The following is a 21068-nucleotide window of genomic DNA, read 5'->3' on the forward strand; positions in this document are numbered from 1 at the left end:
TTTTAATTGGTCCTTCGAGCCGGATCCAAGACCTCCTTTTCTCTCCGGATAACGAGCCTGATACCGTGCACGGGGGGGCGTCAGGGACCCTTTGGAAAAGACCCCTACCTTGTTTCATTTACAAAGAAGCAATTTGGTAAATAGGGGGGCCAGGTTTCGCTGGAGAGGAGAGGAGTGACGGATCCAGAGAACCACCGACACGGGATTTAAAAAAGACACTAGTTTATTAGGAATCCTTTTTATTGTGAACTACAAAAACAGAAAATGACAGCATGACTTATTGTCATCACGTGGATAAATTCCATTGGGAGGTGATTTGGGGGGGCGGGGCGGGGGGGGAAATCAGGACACAAAAGCACATTATTTTTTTTGTACAATATAAAACAATGGCCCCATCCATTTCATACACCAGATGGCAACCCATGCAGCAAATCCAGTCAACCTTTTATACAACACGGCTGGTTTGGAGACGTCAGTGTTTGCTTTTCTTTGCTTTTTTGTGGGATCGATGAGGGGACCTAGATTTGGAGCGGGACTTCTTGGTGGACTTTTTGGGCGTCTTTGAGCGCGACCGTCTGGATCGTTTGGGTGTGCGAGGTGAGGGAGATCTAGTGGGACCAACAGGATGTAGAATTAGAGTTGAACCTGTACCAAACACACTGCGTTAATACAACAGACCGTCTCTTAGTCTTACCTCTTCACGGACTTCTTGATGCTGGATCGGGGCGAGTCTTTATGGGTGGAGCGGGACGACGTGTCTTTAGAGTACGAGCGCTCGGAGCGTTCAGATCTTTCCGATCGTTCTGAACGGGGAGAAGCTGAACGACCTCGTCTGCTGTTCCGCGTCGGACTGGGCGAACCACTGTGGCGACGCTTCCTATCAACCAGAGAGGAAACAGATTAAGTGTTAGGAAGGAAACCCCAAAATAATAGGAGACTCAGCAGAAGAAAGAAAACAAATCAGGGTTTCACCAACTCCAATGTGAGACTTTTTAAGACCACTTTGAATAGAATTTAAGACCAATTTCACGGCAAGAAAGTATGAAGGAAATGAGGTGCGTGTGTGTGTTAAAACTGTTTTGTATAAAAGTTAATAAAGCACAGTTCTGCGTCAGCTAATTACTCAGGGGAGAGGAAACAAGGACAGAGCATAGAGGAAACAAGGAAACAAGGATAGAGCAGAGGAAACAAAAGACAGAGGAGAAGAAACAAGGACAGAGGAGAAGAAACAAGGACAGAAGAGAGGAAACAAAGAGAGGAAACGAGGACAGGGGAGAGGAAACAAGGACAGAGCATAGAGGGAGCAGAGGAAACAAAAGACAGAGGAGAAGAAACAAGGACAGAGGAGAAGAAACAAGGACAGAAGAGAGGAAACAAAGAGAGGAAACGAGGACAGGGGAGAGGAAACAAGGACAGAAGACAGGAAACAAGGACAGAGGAGAGGAAACAAGGACAGAAGACAGGAAACAAGGACAGAGGAGAGGAAACAAGGACAGAAGACAGGAAACAAGGACAGAGGAGAGGAAACAAGGACAGAAGACAGGAAACAAGGACAGAGGAGAGGAAACAAGGACAGAAGACAGGAAACAAGGACAGAAGATAAGAGGAAATGCAAACTGGAAATAGCTGAAAAGAAAAGAAGGACACAGAAGAGGAAACAAGGACAGAGTGTGTATGAATGACAGGCGCTAAATATTCCTCTGAGTGTTTGATCTCTCTTCAAACACTCGGGTATTTTAGCTCGTTAGCTGCCGCTGAAAAAGTCCAAAAATAACACGACAAACACTTCCTGTGTGTGTGTGTGTGTGTGTGCGTGCGTGTGTTAATATTGTCTGATAGCTGAGTTTCTTCCCGTTAAGTGGGTATGACACATTCATAGTTTATGAAATGGCCCTCAGACGCTGTTTCTTGCAAGACGCCATGGGGCTGAACTGGTTAAAGGCAGGGACAAATGGCTACGGTACAAAAGGAGGGATAAACACTTTGTACAGTTCCATTAAAATGTCCCCATTCAGGCACTGTTATCTTTAAAAGTGTTTGTAAGTATACCCTATAAAGAAAGCACTAAAAGTCATGTCACCTCTCCTTCCTGGTGGGCGTGTCCTCCTTCTCCTTCTCCTTCTTCAACTCTTTCAACCGGGCCTCAGCTTTCTCCTTCTCTTTCCTCTCCCGCTCTTTCTCCCGTTCGAGTTTCTCCTTTTCCTTTTCCTACAGGAACACAAACAACGGCCGAAGTTTTAGAATTCAGACTCCTGTATTTCACTGAACATCCACAGAGGGGTTTGAAGCCGTACCTTTTGTAGTAGTTTGTCCCTGTAGTGCTCCACCTGCTCCTGAATACTCTGCCCCGTCTTCTTGGGTCTTTTCCCAGACTCCAGCTCATCTTGGAACTTCATGACTTTAACCTGTGTGATGAAGACAATGAAGATATTTACGTCGTGTCATATGCCTTCAAAACACTCGGGTTAGGGTTAGCAATAAAGTACCTCTATCTCTCGGAGCTTGGTGCGTTTCTCCTCATTCATTTCAGACATCTTGGCTTTCACATCAGTGTCGTCTCTGGAGGGGTTGAAGTAGGTCCCGTTGTCCTCTGAGCGGGGGCTCCTGTCATCGTAATCACTGTCATGATCGTTCCTGCAGAGGTGGAAACAGTTCATTAATAAGATTAAAATGTGTACTTTTGATTTGCAATAATACTGAAAATGTAGTAGACACAGACAAGACTCACTTTTTGGATTCTTCTGGCTGCTCAAATACCTCCCATTTTGAAGTTGTCACAGCTAAGAAGCAAAGGAAAGACAGGAAAGTATGCACACATCAGAACGAGAGACAAATATCAGGTATTTACAAGTTGTTAAAAACGAGTAGTCTCACCTTGAGCTTCTAACTCGGCTTCATCCACCGCTTCCCATTTCGACGGTGCCACCTTGAAAGTTGCCTCCTTTGATGGATCCACTGTAAAAAGAAAACAGTGGATATTGAGTCACTGTGCGAGAGCTGCATCCAGACGAACATGTGGATCATTAAAACACACATTAGGATGGAGCAAATTCGCACTAACACACTGAATTCACAGGGTTGCTTCATTAAGGTGTGGAAGACGTTAATAATTGAATTAAAGAGCTCTGCTGCTGCTTGTATTTGACTTACTCTGTAAAGACTGCGTGATTCTTATTCGTGTCTGATGTGGGGCAAACCCATCCCCAGTGATTTGTTTGTTGGTAGTGGGTTACCCGTGGCCTTTTTGTTTATTACTACGATGCTGTCGACTGGCAGCTTTACACTATTCTCAGGAATTGTTCATTTTCTTTTATGACTTTTCGCTCAGATGTTTTTATGTGGACTCCTGTGAAAAACATGTCTACATTATATGTAATTATTATATTTTGTATTATTCTTTGCTCAGATGTTCTCATGTAGACCCCTGTGAAAAACATGTTAAAATAGTCATTAATACCCAGCTTTTCCCCCCCTCTTGTACGCCATGGAAAGGTTTCGTGTACCTACTTACTGTATATTGTGTATGACTTTGCTTTATTGTAACTGTTGGAGCCATAATGCATGTGTCTTTGTATTTTATCTGCACGCTTAATTAATGATGCAGTTCCAACTTTAGTTCCACCTGGAGTAAATCCACAAGCTACCCTGCAGTATACAAAGTCATTCAAACTAGCTGCACCTTTACCAGCTTTGATAACACTTTAATGATCAATCATTATAAAACATATCATATACAATTATTAGGGATGCTCCGATCGCCAATTTTGGGGCCGATCGCCGGAATCAGCTTGTTCCAGAGGTAGATAAAATAGCTAAGTGTGTTAGGTCTAACTCTTAATGTGTGTTCTGCTCCGCTCACCGGTCCGTCACAGCGGGTGGAGCTGCAGGATTTCTGCTTCACACACACGTTGCATGCCGCTATTTTATTGTCATTTTCGGACACTTAAAATACTGCCAGACTAGTGAAGCCATTTTGGCGAGCTTGTTTTGCCGCACACAGAGAAAAGTGTCATGTATTTTACATGCAACGATAGCCTAATCTAAAATGCTCTACTATGGCGTACCTTTCGTGTGGTGTGTGGCGTCAGCGCAGACTCTCGCATCGTTATTGTTGCACACTTTGCAGGAGGCTACTCTTGGGCTTGACCCTCGTCTTAGCCATGGCTTGTATTTGTCTTCTGCTAGCCAACGCTCGTTGAAACGGCAACCTCCTGGCATACTGTCATCTATCACTCTCATCAGAATGCCCAGGTCACACACGTAACAAAAACACTTGCCGGTCACGCGCATTGCGCGGGAAGGCCGGAGCGGAGCTGTTTTATGTAAAAGCGAAGCAATTAAGCGTGCTCCGACTTCTTTATTTTGAATGATGCAGTTCCAACTTTCTCCACAAGATGGAGTATTCATTGTGTGTGTGTGTGTATATAAATGTAATCACTGGGTGATCAGGTGCAGGAGTTTTGGGACGGAAGCAAACCGTTTTTTTCAGAAGCCGTGTTAATATGAGCTGCGTGTTAAACCTGTTTGTATTCAGCGTGACTGGCGTGCATATATCGGTATCTGAATGGTAACAGAAAGGCTATATGGACAACAAAATAAATGGATTGAAAGATATATGTTCTCCCGTTCCCATCCCTCAGTGGCTTATGTATGGATAAGGTTAAAAAGCCACTACAGTAACTAAAAGGAAAAATTCTAAATAAAGTAATAAAAAAAAAATACTCACAAGGTATCCCATCGATGTCTTCCTCCATGGGTTTTATGGGGACCCCGTCCAGGTCGTCCAGCGGCGCTCCGTCGATCGGCGCTCCGTCGATGTGTCCGCCGTCGATCGGCACGCCGTCCACGTCCTCCATCAGACCCACATCGGCATACTCTCCTATGGGAGCGCCGTCGATGTCCTCTGCCGGCTCAGCCTGGGACAAACAGGGTTAGGGGTTAAATAAATAATAATAATAATGCTACTTGCTTTTTACATTTGTATGTGTTTTTGGTAACACTTTATATTAAAAAGGGTACACATATTCACCATCAACTAGCATCAACTGGCTCTTTATTAGTCATTATTCAACAAATGAATGTAATGGATTAATTAAGGTATTGTTTTAAGATCAGCTGGAAGCATATTCCAATACCAGATGTATTTACAAGTATTTACCTCCACGATGAGAACAGGGACTTCCTTCTCCACGGCTGCGATGTTAACCAGCCCGAGGAATATGTTCTGCAGCTTGATGAGGAACGGGTCGGGGTACACGGCCCAGTCCTCCCAGGCGCGGAAACACGCCATGACGCGTTGCTGCACACACGGAAAATAAAACAGACCAGGAGAGTTTAGTGTCGTGTGTAAGAGACAATCTGTAAATGGTGTTGTGTAGACGTTGTGTGGTTTTGTACCTTGAAGTTTTCGCTCTGTAGGTGACCCTGAATCGCTTTGTACGTCGCGTTGAGGTCTGCAAATATCTGGGAGAGCTTTGCCTCAAAACTATTGAAGACAAATATGAATTTAAAGCAGATGATAAGGTTTTCCAATCTTGTAATAAAGACCAAAAAAGGTGATTTAACGTACTATTTTCTGTAGTAAGACGCATTGGATACTTTGGCCGAGGAGTTGTACAGCACATCAGACACTAGATATAACCGTGCGATCTGAAACGTGAGGAGAACAATATTAATTATTATATTTAAATCATGATTTCAACCACAGTATTTCACATGAATAGACTGTCTGTCTTGCCTTCTTGGGTAGAGGGGTTTTGAGGATGGAGAGAGACTCAGTGACGCACTCCACGATCTCCTCAGCTGCTTCTGCGTGGCTCAGACAAAACAACATGGCCTCCGCGATGTCTCCTCTCCTGGGACTCATCCCTCGCAGCATCTCCTCCAGTTTGTCCCTCTCACTGCAGAGAGGAAAGGAAAGCGTAATTATAGAGACAGACAGACGCACGCGTAAAACCCCATTTTAAATAACAGCATAAGGAAATGGTCTTACTCTTCTTTCAAACAGCCTTTCTTGCCGGCCTCCTCCTCTACCTCCTCTTCCTCGCCGTCATCATACGGACCGTGAAGGTACGGGTTCAGAGGAGGCGGGCGCCACAAGGAGCCGTTCTTAAACATCCTAAAGTCCTCCGTTTTCCATTTGACTGGCGCTTCACCCTGAGCAGGTAATAATGAACAGTTAGTGACAAGATCCTGAGACACTTCACTTAATGCTGAATTTAAAAAGCTATTTTAATTAGATATCACACCTGTAGTATGGTGTAGATCTTCCACCGGTAGTATACATGTGCTGGGCTTTGGTTCTCAAATAGAAACCTGGAAAGGAAACACAAACGTCAGAAAAAGGGTCACAAAAACTACTTAAATTATCAAATCTAACAGCAATAGAGTGGCGAAGTCCCTCCCTTTCCGGGGGACCTCCATGGGACCTTATTTCGGAAAAGTTATGTATTGAAGTCAATGGAGAGAGAAAGATTATCGTTCAATCCCGTTTGAATTGTGCCACGAATTACACATATGATGTTTGTCAATTTAAAAGATAATTTTGCAAGTAAAAAAAAATTAAAATGTGTCGTGAAACTGTGAAGCAACACTTTGTTTGTGTGAAACCGCTCAATGAACTCCATCTCCCGTCTCGCACCACACACCCAGACGGCCGTCACGTTGGCACATTTCACTTCTTTCTTTCAGAATGAGGCGGAAAGTATTAAAAGAGGTGAAAATCACTCCAAGTCTGGGCATGTTGAGAGCTGTACATACACACAAGGGGAGTGAGTCGGTTCCTAAGAGCCAGCATGCGGGACCGGGACTCTGGGATTTGTAGTCTTTCTAGTTGCGTATTTTTCATAGTCTTATATTTCAACAGTTTTACGACAAACTGTGACTTTTTTGACATGGAAATGATTATTTAAGATTTACAAACATCATATGTGTAATTCGTGGCACAATTCAAACGGGAGAGAAAGATACGTTTTCTCTCTCCATTGACTTCAATACATCATTTTTCCAAAATAAGGTCCCATGGGTCGGAAGTAGAAGGGCGGGACTTCGCCTCTCTATACTGATGTCCACGGTGGCTTACCTGTACATGGGGTTGTTGATTTCTCTGTTCATGATCATGGCTTCAAACATTGGGCCTTCACGCACCACAAACTCGATCATTCGGTGGATGAGAGAGAGCAAATTCCTACAAGAAAAACACAGTTAAAGCACACGGATTCAGACTGGCCTGACTCTTGAACACTACAGAAAGCCTGTCTGTGTAACTTTAATGTGTGCGTGGTTGACTGACACTCAGGAACAGTTGACTATAAGCAGAAACTATGCTTTATTGATTATGTTTAGCAGGGTGTAACTGCAGATATTACACGCAGTAGGCTGTAACCGCCATATTTTTGTACTTGTTTTAACGTGTTTTGTGGTTAAGATGTCACTAAAACACTAATATATATCAAGTTATAATTGATTGTGAAGCCTTATCTTAGTTAAAACAACTGCCAAAAGGTGTCACGTGACCACGCACAAATTAAATGCAACTGTGACTGAGCCTATGTATGAATCAAAAGTGCATAAATGCTGCAAAAAAAACTTAAAATGACAACTCAAACTACAGTAAAACTATCATTTCAATTAACAATATGTGCATACAATCTAACATGTTCATATGTATGTGTTTTTAAGAGCTACAGTGCAACAGGTTTTAAAGTACATTGCACTGCCTGGACCCTTTTCTTTAATAACATCTTTTAAAATGTGCGACAGGTGAACTTGGGAAAGTAGGAGAGAGACGTTGACGAGACACTGCATGAACTGAAAAAGACGGTTAATGCAGTGCCTTTCAATTCCCTCTAATGTCCTGACTAATGTGAAGTGAGGAAGAACCAAAGCAGTACAGGACTGTTGGCATAGATATCTTAAAAATGAGATCTGCTAATGGCCAATCAGATCGTTTTGTGACCCTTTTTGGGAGATACATGGTGCAATTAACCTAAAGTGGCCAACAAGACAAAAGGATGTCTTTCATTTGACAACACAGATCACATTTACTTGTATTGGAGCCGATCATACCAATGGCGGGGGGGTTGTAAAATTCAGTATACTTTCCCAATCCATCCCATGATGCTTTTCAGGTCCCTCGCTGCTGCAGACAGTTCAACTTGTGCTGCTCACCAAGGCCAATGTCAAAGGTCATATAGAGACTAATAGTGGTGGGTTTTGGGTTTTAATGGCAGAGGGGCCAGATTTACTGAGCTCCCAAATACAGACAGAGGCCAAAGGGGGGAGACGGTGGGAGGGAGCAATGGTCCGAGAGCAGGGTGTCATCACTACAGACCTACAGTCAGCTGACTATGTGTCACTAATGTTAAGAAACAACAACACGATGTGGAAGTATGGAGGAAGGTCATGATGAGGAAGGTCATGATGAGGAAGGTCATGATGAGGAAGGTCATGAGGATGCAGCTCGTTTAAAAAGCACTAGGATGATGTTTTACTACATGTTTAAAAAGCAGAGGTGGGAGAAGTACTCAGATCTTATACTTGAGTAAAAGTAGAAGTACTTAGATCATGTACTTGAGTAAAAGTAGAAGTACTCAGGTCTTGTACTTGAGTAAAAGTAGAAGTACTCAGATCATGTACTTGAGTAAAAGTAGAAGTACTCAGATCTTAATAATAAATTATATTTATATGCGCTTTTCTGGAACTCAAAGATGCTTAGCTTACTTATCTTGTACTTGAGTAAAAGTAGAAGTACACAGGTCTTGTACTTGAGTAAAAGTAGAAGTACTTAGATCTTGTACTTGAGTAAAAGTAGAAGTACTCAGATCTTGTACTTGAGTAAAAGTAGAAGTACTCCGATTTTGTACTTGAGTAAAAGTAGAAGTACTCAGATCTTGTACTTGAGTAAAAGTAGAAGTACTCCGATTTTGTACTTGAGTAAAAGTAGAAGTACTCAGATCTTGTACTTGAGTAAAAGTAGAAGTACTCCTACTTTTACTCAAGCACAAAATCGGAGTACTTTTACTCAAGTACAAAATCAAGATCCGAGTACTCCTACTTTTACTCAAGTACAAGATCTGAGTACTTCTACTTTTACTCAAGTACAAAATCGAAGTACTCAGATCTTGTACTTGAGTAAAAGTAGGAGTACTCAGATCTTGATTTTGTACTTGAGTAAAAGTACTCCGATTTTGTACTTGAGTAAAAGTAGAAGTACTCAGATCTTGTTCTTGAGTAAAAGTAGAAGTACTCGGATCTTGTTCTTGAGTAAAAGTAGAAGTACTCAGATCTTGTACTTGAGTAAAAGTAGAAGTACTCAGATCTTGTACTTGAGTAAAAGTAGAAGTACTCAGATCTTGTTCTTGAGTAAAAGTAGAAGTACTCCGATCTTGTACTTGAGTAAAAGTAGAAGTACCAGAGTGTATGAATACTCTGTTACAGTAAAAGTCCTGCATTCAAAATGTTCCTCAAGTCAAAGTAGAAAAGTATTATCATCAAAATATAGTGAAAGTAGCGACAGTAAAAGTAGTCATTGTGCAGATTGGTCCATTTCAGAATAATATATATGATATGTTTTATAATGATTGATCATTAAAGTGTTCTCAAAGCTGGTAAAGGTGCAGCTAGTTTGAATGACTTTGTATACTGCAGGGTAGCTTGTGGATTTACTCCAGGTGGAACTAAAGTCTGATTTAACACTTGATTATATTTCACATCATTCATCCAGATCTGTAAAGTAACTAAAGGTATTAAATACATGTAGTGGAGTAAAAGTACAAAGTATTGTAAAATGGAAATACTCAAGTAAAGTATCTTAAAATGGTCCTTAAGTACTTGTAAATACACTTAGTCACGTCCCACCTCTGTTCAAAATGAAATATGAGTGATGAGAGTCGGTGTTATTCTATCCACTAATGAAAATGACAATAACTCCAACCATTGCTCACCCACACGGCCCGGCCCCCTGTAGCATGTGAGGATCAACAGATCAAGCTTAAGCTTCATTATGGGATGGTTTTTTTTTGTTTTCTAAGTTTGTACACCAATTTAAAAAAAAGAAAAACATGTACCTTTCTGTTGGGATAACCACTTTGACTATGGCTTGCGACAGAGTCTGTATATGAAGTCACATCAGATAATAAACATAGAATGTGAGTATTGTTAAAAAGGCAACAGGTGAAAAATATAAAAAATTCATTTAAAGTGCAAACAGACAACAACTGCTTTCCTTCACTGCTGTCAGTGTTTCAATCATCTAATCATCTCCACACGCTAACATTTCATTACTCCCACACTTTCATATATGGGTCAATGTCGTGGCACCGGTTTTCTTTCCAAGCGTCAAAAATAATCTTTACTATATTATTTATAAATAGCAGCTTTCATATTTATGTACACACAATATTCATATTTTCTTTTGTTATTCAAAGTGTCTAAAATATATTGTGGTGCGACTGACGGTCTTGAATGCTGTTTCGAAAACTAATAGAGAGGTGAAGTCCCTCCCTTTCCGGTGGACCTCCATGGGACCTTATTTAGGAAAAAGTATGTATTGAAGTCAACGACGAGAGAAAGGTTATCTTCTTATTGTGCCACGAATTACACACATGATGTTTGTCAATTTAAAAGATAATTTTGCAAGTCAAAAAAATAACACAAGTAACACATTTTTGGTGTGAAACCGCTCAATGAACTACATCTCCCGTCTCGCACTGCTATCCAAATTAAAGTTTATTTAGACTGTAGCCTACATTATCATAACATTGATAATTCCACAATGACATTACCTACTTGTCCTCGTCTATCACCTCTCCAAACTTTCTCTGGTAGTCTTTCTAGTTGCGTATTTTTCATAGTCTTATATTTCAAGTTTTACAACAAACTGAATTGTGCCACGAATTACACATATGATGTTTGTCAATCTTAAAAAATCATTTCCATGTAAAAAAAAGTCACAGTTTGTCATAAAACTGTTGAAATATAAGACTATGAAAAATACGCAACTAGAAAGACTACCAGAGAAAGTTTGGAGAGGTGATAGACGAAGACAAGTACGTAATGTCATTGTGGAATTATCAATGTTATGATAATGTGGGCTACAGTCTAAATGAACTGTAATTCGGATAGCAGTGCGAGACGGGAGATGGAGTTCATTGAGCGGTTTCACACCAAAAAAGTGTTACTTCACAGTTTTAAGACACATTTTTATTTTTTTGACTTGCAAAATTATCTTTTTAATTGACAAACATCATATGTGTAATTCATGGCTCAATTCAAACGGGATCGTAAGATAATCTTTCTCTCTCCATTGACTTCAATACATACTTTTTCCGAAATAAGGTCCCATGGGGCGGAAGTAGAAGGGCGGGACTTCGCCTCTCTATATAAAAATACCTTAAATTCTAATAAAATCAGGGTTCTGACTTATTTAACATGATGTTTTAAATGTTATTTAAGTCCTTTAGAACATTACAAAGCGCTGTTTTGATATTTAAATCTAACCGAGACATTATTTAATACAAGTTTGAGTTGAAGCTTGAAAAATAATGTCACGGAAATTATTTATTCTACGATAAATCATGGTCGCACCACATTTTTTTCGAAGCGCACATCCGATTAATTAAGGTGAAAAAAGTACTGAAATCACCCAAAAGTAATCATTTTAACATGATTTTTTGTGTACAAAACAATCTTTATGTTGGATACATGTAAATAGATGTTCTGATTTTTTGTATTTTTAAACAAGCCCTTCTACGTCATTGACCCATATAGTAAAAACGACTTTAATTCACATTGACTTACATTGAGAACCTGATCTGACTGCTCATTACTAAAAGGCTGATTTAATAAAACACTGCCATAAACCCATGAGAATAAAAGCCCAGGCTGACAAGTTACCTTCTCAAACTCCTCCTTGTTTTTGGGCGGAGGAAGGAGTGTGGCGTTGGGGTTCTTCAGCCTCTCGCGGGGCTGAGCGTTGAAGGGGAGGCCGGAGGGAGGCGGGGGGAGGGTGTGCTCCATCATGGACGGAGGGATGTAGATGGGGTGAGGGGGAATGGGCACTCCTTTGCCCCATCCTAATTTCATCTCAAAGTTCATTATCATCTTTCCTGTAGGAACGGGAGGAGAAAGAAGAGTTGAATTTGAGATTTTACATATTCAATTTAATATTGAATCATCCATTTCTTGCACAATAATATCCTGCATTTTTGCACTACTAATTACAGGTAAGTTAAGTTTTGTTATATTAGCCGTAACCAACAACTCCCTAATTAAAAATGTCCCTTTGAACGACTGTATTTAATACACAGAGAGACCACGTAATAAACCCCTAATCTGTACTTCTGTGTTCTGTACTGAACACAGAAGTTGAGTATTGTGCTGCTGTGTTTATTGTATTTTGTAACTGGCACAACAATTTCCTTTGGCATAAACAAAGTCTTTATCTACCTACCTACCTACCTATCTATCTATCTACCTACCTATCTACCTATCTACCTACCTATCTATCTATCTGAACAGAAAGAAGGTCATTTCTGTATTACCTCGTCTCCTTAGACACTCAGATTGTTGCTTTGAAATGGTCTATTGCTTTAAATACATGGCTGTTGTTATTTGTATTCTGGTTTATTTCTATATTTCTAGAATGAGGTGATACTGAGGCTCTAATCTTGTGTATAAGATTTATATCAATATATCAATTCTGGCGCCCGTAAACAAGATGGCGCCACAGACGTAAACAACAACGTGATGTCGGAGATCTGTAAAAACAAAGCTGTCTCTGCCGTCTGACGCTCTATTAAATATTGTTGGGGAATCAGTCTCAGAGATATCTACCTTTTGCCCTCTGACGTTTATGACCAACCCTGACGTCTGTTATCGTCTGGCTTGTTGTTACCAGTTTATGACCGGGCAACTCTCGGTCACAAATGGTTTATTGTTGTGGGACATAATCCTTCTTGGGGTTTGTGGACTCCAAGGTGTGAAATCTTCGAGGCCGTAAGCGTCAGCCGCAAGTAATTCAGTGTCCCCAGCGGTTTAGTCTATCCAGCGCAAGAATGTTGATTACTCTCTCCAAACTAGTTAAAAGGTCTATCTAGAGCAGGGGTGTCAAACTCAAGGCCCGGGGACCAAATCCGGCCCGTGACTTCATTTTCTGTGGCCCCACAAGAGCTTGCAAAGAATATAATACGTTTATTATACGGTTACATGCTACTTTACAGAAGCATGTTGCCCATAAACTACATGTCCCACAATGCATCTCAAATTTGACTTTTTCTCAGAATTTGACAGTTTTTTCTTCAAAATATGCCTTTTTTCTTAGAATTTATCTCAGAATTAGATTTTTTTTCTTCAAAACGTTGCTTTAAAAAAAAGAAATGTTACTTTCCCCCCCAAATTTCACTTTTTTCATTTTGTGACATTCTCACCGAAGAGACTTGCAATTATTTGCCGTAGACTTCTGCTTTCAGACGTAGTTAATTATGAAGTTATTACCGTGTCCGATAATAATCCAATGCAGAGGCAATAATGTAATATAATAATACATCATTTTATATATATTAAATATTCATATAGTCTTAAAGTTACAACCAGCCCTTTGAGTGCAACCATAATTCCAATGTGGCCCGCGATGAAATTGAGTTTGACACCCCTGATCTAGAGACAGGCGCTTCAGAATTGACGTGGCAACTCAACCGTGAAGTCAGACCTGTGACTTGTTTTGTGAATTCTCTTTACACATAATCGATGCAACATTAATACTCACATCTGGTCATTCAAGTGTTTTGTGTTCAATAATCTCCCAATTTCCCCATCTTTCATCACAGATATGAACTTGGTTTCTGATTCTCGTGGTTATTTTTCCCATTAAATACATGTTTCTGCTCACCATTGAGGTTCTTGAGCGCTCGCTCGGCATCCCTCCTGTTCATGAACGCCACAAAGCCACAGTTCCTCTCCCGAGCCCTCTCCTCGTCCGTCCTCGGCCACATGATCTTCACACTGGCCAGCGGGCCAAAGCGGCCAAACTCCTGACACAGCATCTCCTCGTTCATCTGGAGAATTAAGATATAAAACATGGAGAATATTAGGACTTCATACGTGCACGTAGGGTCAAAATCTGCACAGCTTAACGGCTTGAAGTTAGGAAAACTCTTGATTTGATTTATTTCAAATGTGTAAAAAAATGAAATTTAACGTGAGAATTATTATACAATACAAAATGTAAGCAGTGTCAAATTGATATATACTGATTAGAATGATATACAAACAAATAATCTACTTAATTACACATTACTTTAGGCCCCACCCACTCGATCGGATCGGCCGATACTGATTCCGGCCATCGGAGCATCTCTAATAATTATTCATTATTTGTTAGTTTTTAGGTGATATTACGACTGTTGTCTTGTTCTGTATTGCGAGTGAGGGAGGGGGTGTAAAAAGTGAACTAAATGCACACTCCTGTATCCTGGTTTTGGCACTCTATGTATTTCAAAGTTGCTATGTTGAATAAATGGAAAATAAATGACTAGCCACAAGCGACGCAGCTGAATTTGGATATGAAGTTACCTGTGGGTTGATGTTTCCGAGGTACAGGTTAGTCGTGGACGGGTCTCCGACATCATGTGATCCCGGCGCACAATCATCCAGAACTGCAGAAACAGAAAAGAGAGGAGAGGATTTCCTTCTGCCGTCTGAGAGGACAGGATAAATATTTCTAAGCAAGATGAAGATTCACGGCCACTATATCAAGTCAAAATTACCACTTGACGGACGGTTTCTTCTTGAAGAACCATCCGCTAAAACAGAAGCAGAAACGCAGTTTAAATTTTGTTTCAGGGCAAAAGGTGGATATAGGCTGGTGGCAAGTGGGGCTAGGGGTGGTCAGATGGAGTAAGGCGTGCAGGACAGCGCGATCTCAGTAAGTGAAAGGAAATGATTCAGGCAGCTTTAAAAGCTATTTACCAGAAGCGCGTCTACCTTCAGCACCGGCGAGAGGTTCGAATCGACTGACGCGTCCTTTCAACTTGTGTCTTTCATCCCGTTCCTCCTGGATTCTGCGGGAAACAACAGGAAGTACAATTACATACAAGCCATGTTCAAGTCGTTACAAAGTTAATAACATGGATGTATAATAAGAACTGGATACAGCGTGGGAGGCGGGGCCTCGTTCATTCCTATGAGAGTTGCTCATTGGCGCATGAAGACAACATGGCCCAACTTTTGAGAGAGCGAAACGTCACGAAAGTATTTATATAATCCATTCTTATTGTGCATCCATGGGTAAAGGTAAAACTCATGTAGTACTGAACACGTCACATGAACGTGCTGGGCGGCGCGGTCCCGTGGGTTAGATGCGCGTTCATAATGCCGAGGAAAATAACTCCCAGAATAACGTTATTAGCACATTTTACAACTTGAGGACCGAATGTTTTTAATAAGGGTTATACAAATGTTCATACTGGGTTGTTTATTTAGTTAAAAAAAAATTATCCAACAATTTACAGACGTCTCTTTCCCAATGTTAGTCAATGGGAAAAATTCTTTCCGGGCCCAGCGACTGATACGGAAGTGTAGTACTACCGTTTGGCCACAACTAATATTTTCCTCAGATTCCGGCGCACTTCATGTGGGCTTGGTTAATACTTGGGGAACCACACCACAAGCCTAAGCAATATGCTAAATTATCAAATCAAATCAAATCAAATCAAATCAAATCAGGTTTTATTTATATAGCACATTTAAAAGCGATGTTTGGTCGAGCCAAAGTGCTGTACATGTAATAAAAACACATTACTACAATCACTATAAACGACAATAAATTACAACAGATATATCTTAAAAACAAAATAAAAATAAAACACACGGAAAAGTCAGGAGTCGCGCTACGCTCTAACTAGAAAGCCAGAGAGAAGAAATTATGCTGAGTGAATAACATATCTAACTTACTGCTTAAGTTCTTCTTTAAAGAGCTCCAAGTTGCTTTTCTTCTTCTCCTTTTCAGCCGCCTTCTTCAGAGCCTAGAGGAAAATCAGCACAGTCAGAAAACAGAGCAGTAACAGGAGACTCCACTTGTTGACGGTGACAGTACTTACTTGTCTTTTGTCTACTGGTATAAACTGAGCTGGTGTGTCCAAAGGCAAGAAGCTTTTTGTCGGTTGGTTCTCAAAACGAGACTTGGGCTTGTAGAGTCGTCCTTTCTTCTCATCAGCAGCTGCCTCCTCTGAAAGGTGAACAAATGTGTTATTCATCCACAACAATAATAGAATCGGAGGGATGGAGTCTGTGTGTGTGTAAAATGTGATGGCCAAGGCGAAGTGCGGAGGTACGAAGAGAGAGACGAAAGTATAGAGAAAGTGGTCAGAAAAGGAAAAGTATCTAGTCTGTATGTATCAGAGTTCCCGTTAACCGGTAATTACCGGACTATGACCGGTAAAATATGCTGAAGACCGGCAAATCTAAATCTCTCCGGTCAAAATGTCCGGTCAAAATAATTTCCCTTTAGCACAATACCGCATCAGTTGCGCCACTTATGTGACAGACAAGAAGAGTACGTGATAGACAAGAAGGGTACGTGACAGACAAGAAGAGTATGTGACAGACAAGAAGAGTATGTGACAGACAAGAAGAGTATGTGACAGACAAGAAGAGTACGTGATAGACAAGAAGAATATGTGACAGACAAGAATAGTCAACTCTAATGTCTAACATTTAATGTGGAGAAAGAGATGTCCTGTATGGGTTGATTGTGCGTTGATCTGTTGGTAATGCCTCGGGGTTCCGGTGGGCATGTAAACAAATGCATAATGCTGCGCTATACTTTGCGGCCTCACCCGGTTGCATAGCGACGCTTATTGTTTAGGTGTCTTTTAATAAGCAGGTAGTCATATCATTAGCTAGAACTAGATAGATCTGATCGATATGGACATAAACGCGAGTGAAGTCTAATCTGACGGGAGAGAGAGATCAGCTGCTGCTGACGAGTCGACACGCAGCTCTGCATGATCCCCTGCAGCGGTGAGCGGAGCAAAACACACTTCAGGTTAGAATATCACGTAGCTATTTTAATGACCTCTCAAACTACCTAAACTAGTTATAGATATGTTTAGTTTGACTGTCGGGTCACTCATTACTGGATCCGCGAGTTGCATGATACTGACGGGCTGTCAGGAGAGGGAGAGAGAGCTCCGTTTATTATTCCCGTGTTATTATAAGTTACTGAACACTTTTGAATAATGTAGTTAATCTACTAGAATTAGTTTGTTTAATATCGAATCATATCAATTTGTTTAAAAGCTCAATAAATAACAAAGAAGACCTTTGATCGGCACTTTTCTCATTTTGTCCGGAAGATTTCAACTTTAACGGACATGTTGACCGGCAAAGAAATATTCTAACGGGAACTCTGGTATGTATGTCTGCAGTGTCAATGTAACTGATTACTGTGAAGAACGTGAATAAACGGAGGTTCTTCCCACGGCACCCGGACGCCCCGTTCTCATCCTTTTCACCCTCGAAATGTCTGGGCAGCTGGTTACCGGCTGACAACGAGCCAAGTCCGAAACCACCGGTGTGTATTCGAAACTACGGTTTCGGTGCCGAGATACCGTTAGTAAAAAGGTAACATTAAGTGCCTCTTTAATGGTCACACATGCAGAGCACACAGCACACAGTGAAATGTGTTCTCTGCTTTTAACCCACCCTAGTACCAGGAGTCTAGCACCAGGAGTCTAGTACCAGGAGTCTCGCACCAGGAGTCTAGCACCAGGAGTCTAGCACCAGGAGTCTAGCACCAGGAGTCTAGCACCAGGAGTCTAGCACCAGGAGTCTAGTACCAGGAGTCTAGCACCAGGAGTCTAGCACCAGGAGTCTAGCACCAGGAGTCTAGCACCAGGAGTCTAGCACCAGGAGTCTAGTACCAGGAGTCTAGTACCAGGAGTCTAGTACCAGGAGTCTAGCACCAGGAGTCTAGCACCAGGAGTCTAGTACCAGGAGTCTAGCACCAGGAGTCTAGTACCAGGAGTCTAGCACCAGGAGTCTAGCACCAGGAGTCTAGTACCAGGAGTCTAGTACTAGGAGTCTAGCACCAGGAGGCTAGTACTAGGAGTCTAGTACCAGGAGTCTAGTACCAGGAGTCTAGCACCAGGAGTCTAGTACCAGGAGTCTAGCACCAGGAGTCTAGCACTAGGAGTCTAGCACCAGGAGTCTAGTACCAGGAGTCTAGTACCAGGAGTCTAGCACCAGGAGTCTAGTACTAGGAGCAGTGGGCAGCTATTGTTCAGCGCCCGGGGAGCAATAGGAGTGAGGGGGGTGTCCGGTGCCTTGCTCAAGGGCACCACGGCAGGGCAAGAGGTGAACTGGGACCTCTCCAAGTAACACTCCATATTTAGGTCTGTTCGGGGACTTGAACCGGCGACCCTACGGCTCACAGTCCAAGCCCCTACTGACTGTGCCACTGCCGGATAACATCATCATTTCACAAGTCATGGATGGAGGATGCTGTGAACTGTGCTTGTGCTCAGATTATGATAAAAATTGTTGTACCAGAGTTACAAAAACACAATAAACACAGCAGCATAATAACAAAACTGTACACCAACAGTGCAGTAAAAAGAGCAATTACAAGAAACATACGGTCACATAATGAATGTACAAAGACGAGCAGTATTTAGTAGTGCAAAAGAAACGTAGATAAATGAAGGGTTTTACCTTTTGTTGCATTTGCAATCCCGCCACGCACAAAGGCCTTGACTTTGCCGTCTCCTCCTCCTTCAAACGCAGCGAGGAACTCCTCATAGATTTCTGCTGCCGCTCGCTCGTCCTCCTGAACACACAACCAAGTGTCAAAGTAAATCAATAAAATGACATCTTAATACAATGTGAACCAAGCTACAAACAGATCCAACAGACACTTACCTTCTTCTTTATTTCATCTTGCTCTTTCTTGCTCAGGGTCCGCTTTGCCACTGCCATTTTGCCGATGCTAAAAGACTTCAGTTTGCTCTCCAGCAGCGCCTGTCGATGTAAACAAAGCATGGTTGGGTTTAAACAAGGATTTCATAGTCACGCAATAAAACTCTAAATGAGGCTGCATGTGATATTCAAACAGATCTCTACTGATTTTAGTAGTAATGTTATTATGAAGATGATCAGAGGTGGAAGAAGTACTCAGATCTTGTTCTTGAGTAAAAGTAGAAGTACTCAGGTCTTGTACTTGAGTAAAAGTACCAGAGTGTAGGAATACTCTGTTTCAGTAAAAGTCCTGCATTCAAAATGTTCCTCAAGTGAAAGTATAAAAGTATTATCATCAAAATATAGTGAAAGTAGCGACAGTAAAAGTAGTCATTGTGCAGATTGGTCCATTTCAGAATAATATATATGATATGTTTTATAATGATTGATCATTAAAGTGTTATCAAAGCTGGTAAAGGTGCAGCTAGTTTGAATGACTTTGTATACTGCAGGGTAGCTTGTGAATTTACTCAAGGTGGAACTAAAGTCTGATTTAACACTTGATTACATTTCACATCTAAGTAACTAAAGGTACAAAGTAGCAACACATGTAAATACTCAAGTAAAGTACAAGTCCCTCAAAGTTGTACTTAAGTGCAGTATTTGAGTAAATACACTTAGTTACTTCACACCACTGTAGATCACTGCTGCTTTAGGTAGTAGTGTTATTATTAAGATGATTACAAAAGCCTGATGCTCATCATGTTGACAGGTAAGAGCCATTAACATGCGACTCTCATTACACTGTAAAGTGGGCTGTGTCCACTAGTAGTGAGAGGTCATTGCATAAACATTCAATCGTCATTCTGCAGGTTGCATTCCCTGAATAGTTTGTATTAATTTGCAGCCAGACATCAGGAGGTAGCTACAATAAAACAATATTAGCCAAAGGCCTTACAAGCTACTCTGTATTACTCTATATTAAGCTACCTATGGCTCTTTACTTGCTGTAACGGTGCACATTTTCCCTCGAATAAAGTGATTCTGATTACTCTACAGGTTGCATGTAGTAAATAGTTAGTACTAATCAGGAGGTAGCTACAATAAAAACAACATTATGGCCTTAAAAAAGCTTCTATCAGATGCAGCGCCAACTGACTGTTACACGGAGATAGCTTTAATATGTAGGCCCGATGTCCAAAAACACAACATTCAAGGTATTATTTATAAATGCATACATATATCAAACACATGTTGTTATGGTGATTAGCTGTGTGAGTATCAGCTGGTAAACTATAGGCATAATATTGGGTCAACTAGTTCTTGTTGTAGCTAAAATCACTTAGCCTAGCGTTAGCTTAATAGCCAGTGTGGTCAAATGTTAGCTTTAGCTTTAGCATAAAACAACGTTGCGTACACGTAAAACTCTAAGTCTAACACGTAGGATACAACTATGTAATTGTTAATAAGGCGTTATTTGCATTGTTTTCACCACAAGAGATGAGACTTAGCTATTGTTAGTAATAGTGTAAATTCACCTTAGCGCTGGCTTTCTGAGAGCCGCCAGGCGTCCGGTCCGCCATCTCTCTGGTTCTTCTAAGAAAAAAAGTCGATCATCGATTAAAAGATAGATGCACGCGTGAACAGCCAGGGGTTACAGTCGATCACCGAACCAGTGACGGTCAATTTATTTTTACGTTATTCTGTCACTGTTGTCTTTTATAATTACATTAAAATGAACAAAAAAACGCAAATATTTATGAAAATGTATGTTTTTGAAAGACACAACAAGATATAATGTTCTAAAACTAAAACTCCCATTTTAATTGTTTATCACAGATACTCAAATGTGTTGCTTCGCATATGCATAACAATAATTTAAACGTATTGATCCTAATATGTTTACCGTCATGTAAACTAATCTATATATGGACAAATATATTTAATTTAATTTAAAGTCACTTTCAGTCTATGGTAATATCATAATTTGTAGCTGCTTAGCATACTTTAGTCCAGCAGGTGGTGCTCTCGCTTTCTATCGCCCTAAGTCTATCTCCATTAGTTTATCTCTATTAACATTAACCGTGCATATTATTGTGAAGACCAACAGCCAG

At 40.9% G+C, this 21068-nt stretch overlaps 1 protein-coding gene across 5 annotated transcripts; it reads right to left on the reverse strand.

Annotated features, from left to right (window-relative positions):
- Window positions 1-205: 205 nt before the first annotated feature.
- Window positions 206-20556, reverse strand: u2surp (U2 snRNP-associated SURP domain containing). 5 transcript variants are annotated; one of them, XM_034147271.1, is made up of 26 exons: window positions 20493-20556; window positions 18919-19017; window positions 18712-18826; window positions 16098-16225; window positions 15952-16022; window positions 14983-15059; window positions 14766-14801; window positions 14572-14654; window positions 13889-14054; window positions 11896-12107; window positions 10068-10111; window positions 7082-7186; window positions 6249-6315; window positions 5993-6156; window positions 5738-5900; window positions 5570-5649; window positions 5398-5485; window positions 5159-5299; window positions 4727-4916; window positions 2875-2955; window positions 2729-2780; window positions 2487-2634; window positions 2295-2405; window positions 2081-2208; window positions 695-877; window positions 206-608 (listed from the first exon to the last, which is right to left on the reverse strand). In XM_034147271.1, the coding sequence occupies exons 1-26, from the start codon at window positions 20535-20537 to the stop codon at window positions 473-475; spliced, it is 2913 nt and encodes a 970-aa protein (XP_034003162.1). In that variant the 5' UTR covers window positions 20538-20556; the 3' UTR covers window positions 206-472. The 5 variants fall into 5 exon arrangements, with proteins under 5 accessions (XP_034003162.1, XP_034003154.1, XP_034003180.1 ...); XM_034147263.1 differs by having other exon boundaries at window positions 14968-15059; XM_034147289.1 differs by lacking the exon at window positions 14766-14801.
- Window positions 20557-21068: the final 512 nt, after the last annotated feature.

This window comes from Trematomus bernacchii, unplaced genomic scaffold, assembly GCF_902827165.1.
Source record: "Trematomus bernacchii unplaced genomic scaffold, fTreBer1.1, whole genome shotgun sequence".
NCBI lineage: Eukaryota > Metazoa > Chordata > Actinopteri > Perciformes > Nototheniidae > Trematomus > Trematomus bernacchii.

What these genes read in the sequence shown, in the direction of transcription:
- u2surp (XM_034147263.1), bottom strand. Translation starts at nt 20,537, where the DNA reads ATGGCGGACCGGACGCCTGGCGGCTCTCAGAAAGCCAGCGCTAAG. An exon ending in AAACCCCTCTACCCAAGAAG is followed by an intron (nt 5,650 to 5,737) that starts GCAAGACAGACA and finishes CTCACGTTTCAG; the next exon opens with ATCGCACGGTTATATCTAGT. An exon ending in CAGCCAGAAGAATCCAAAAA is followed by an intron (nt 2,635 to 2,728) that starts GTGAGTCTTGTC and finishes CCACCTCTGCAG; the next exon opens with GAACGATCATGACAGTGATT.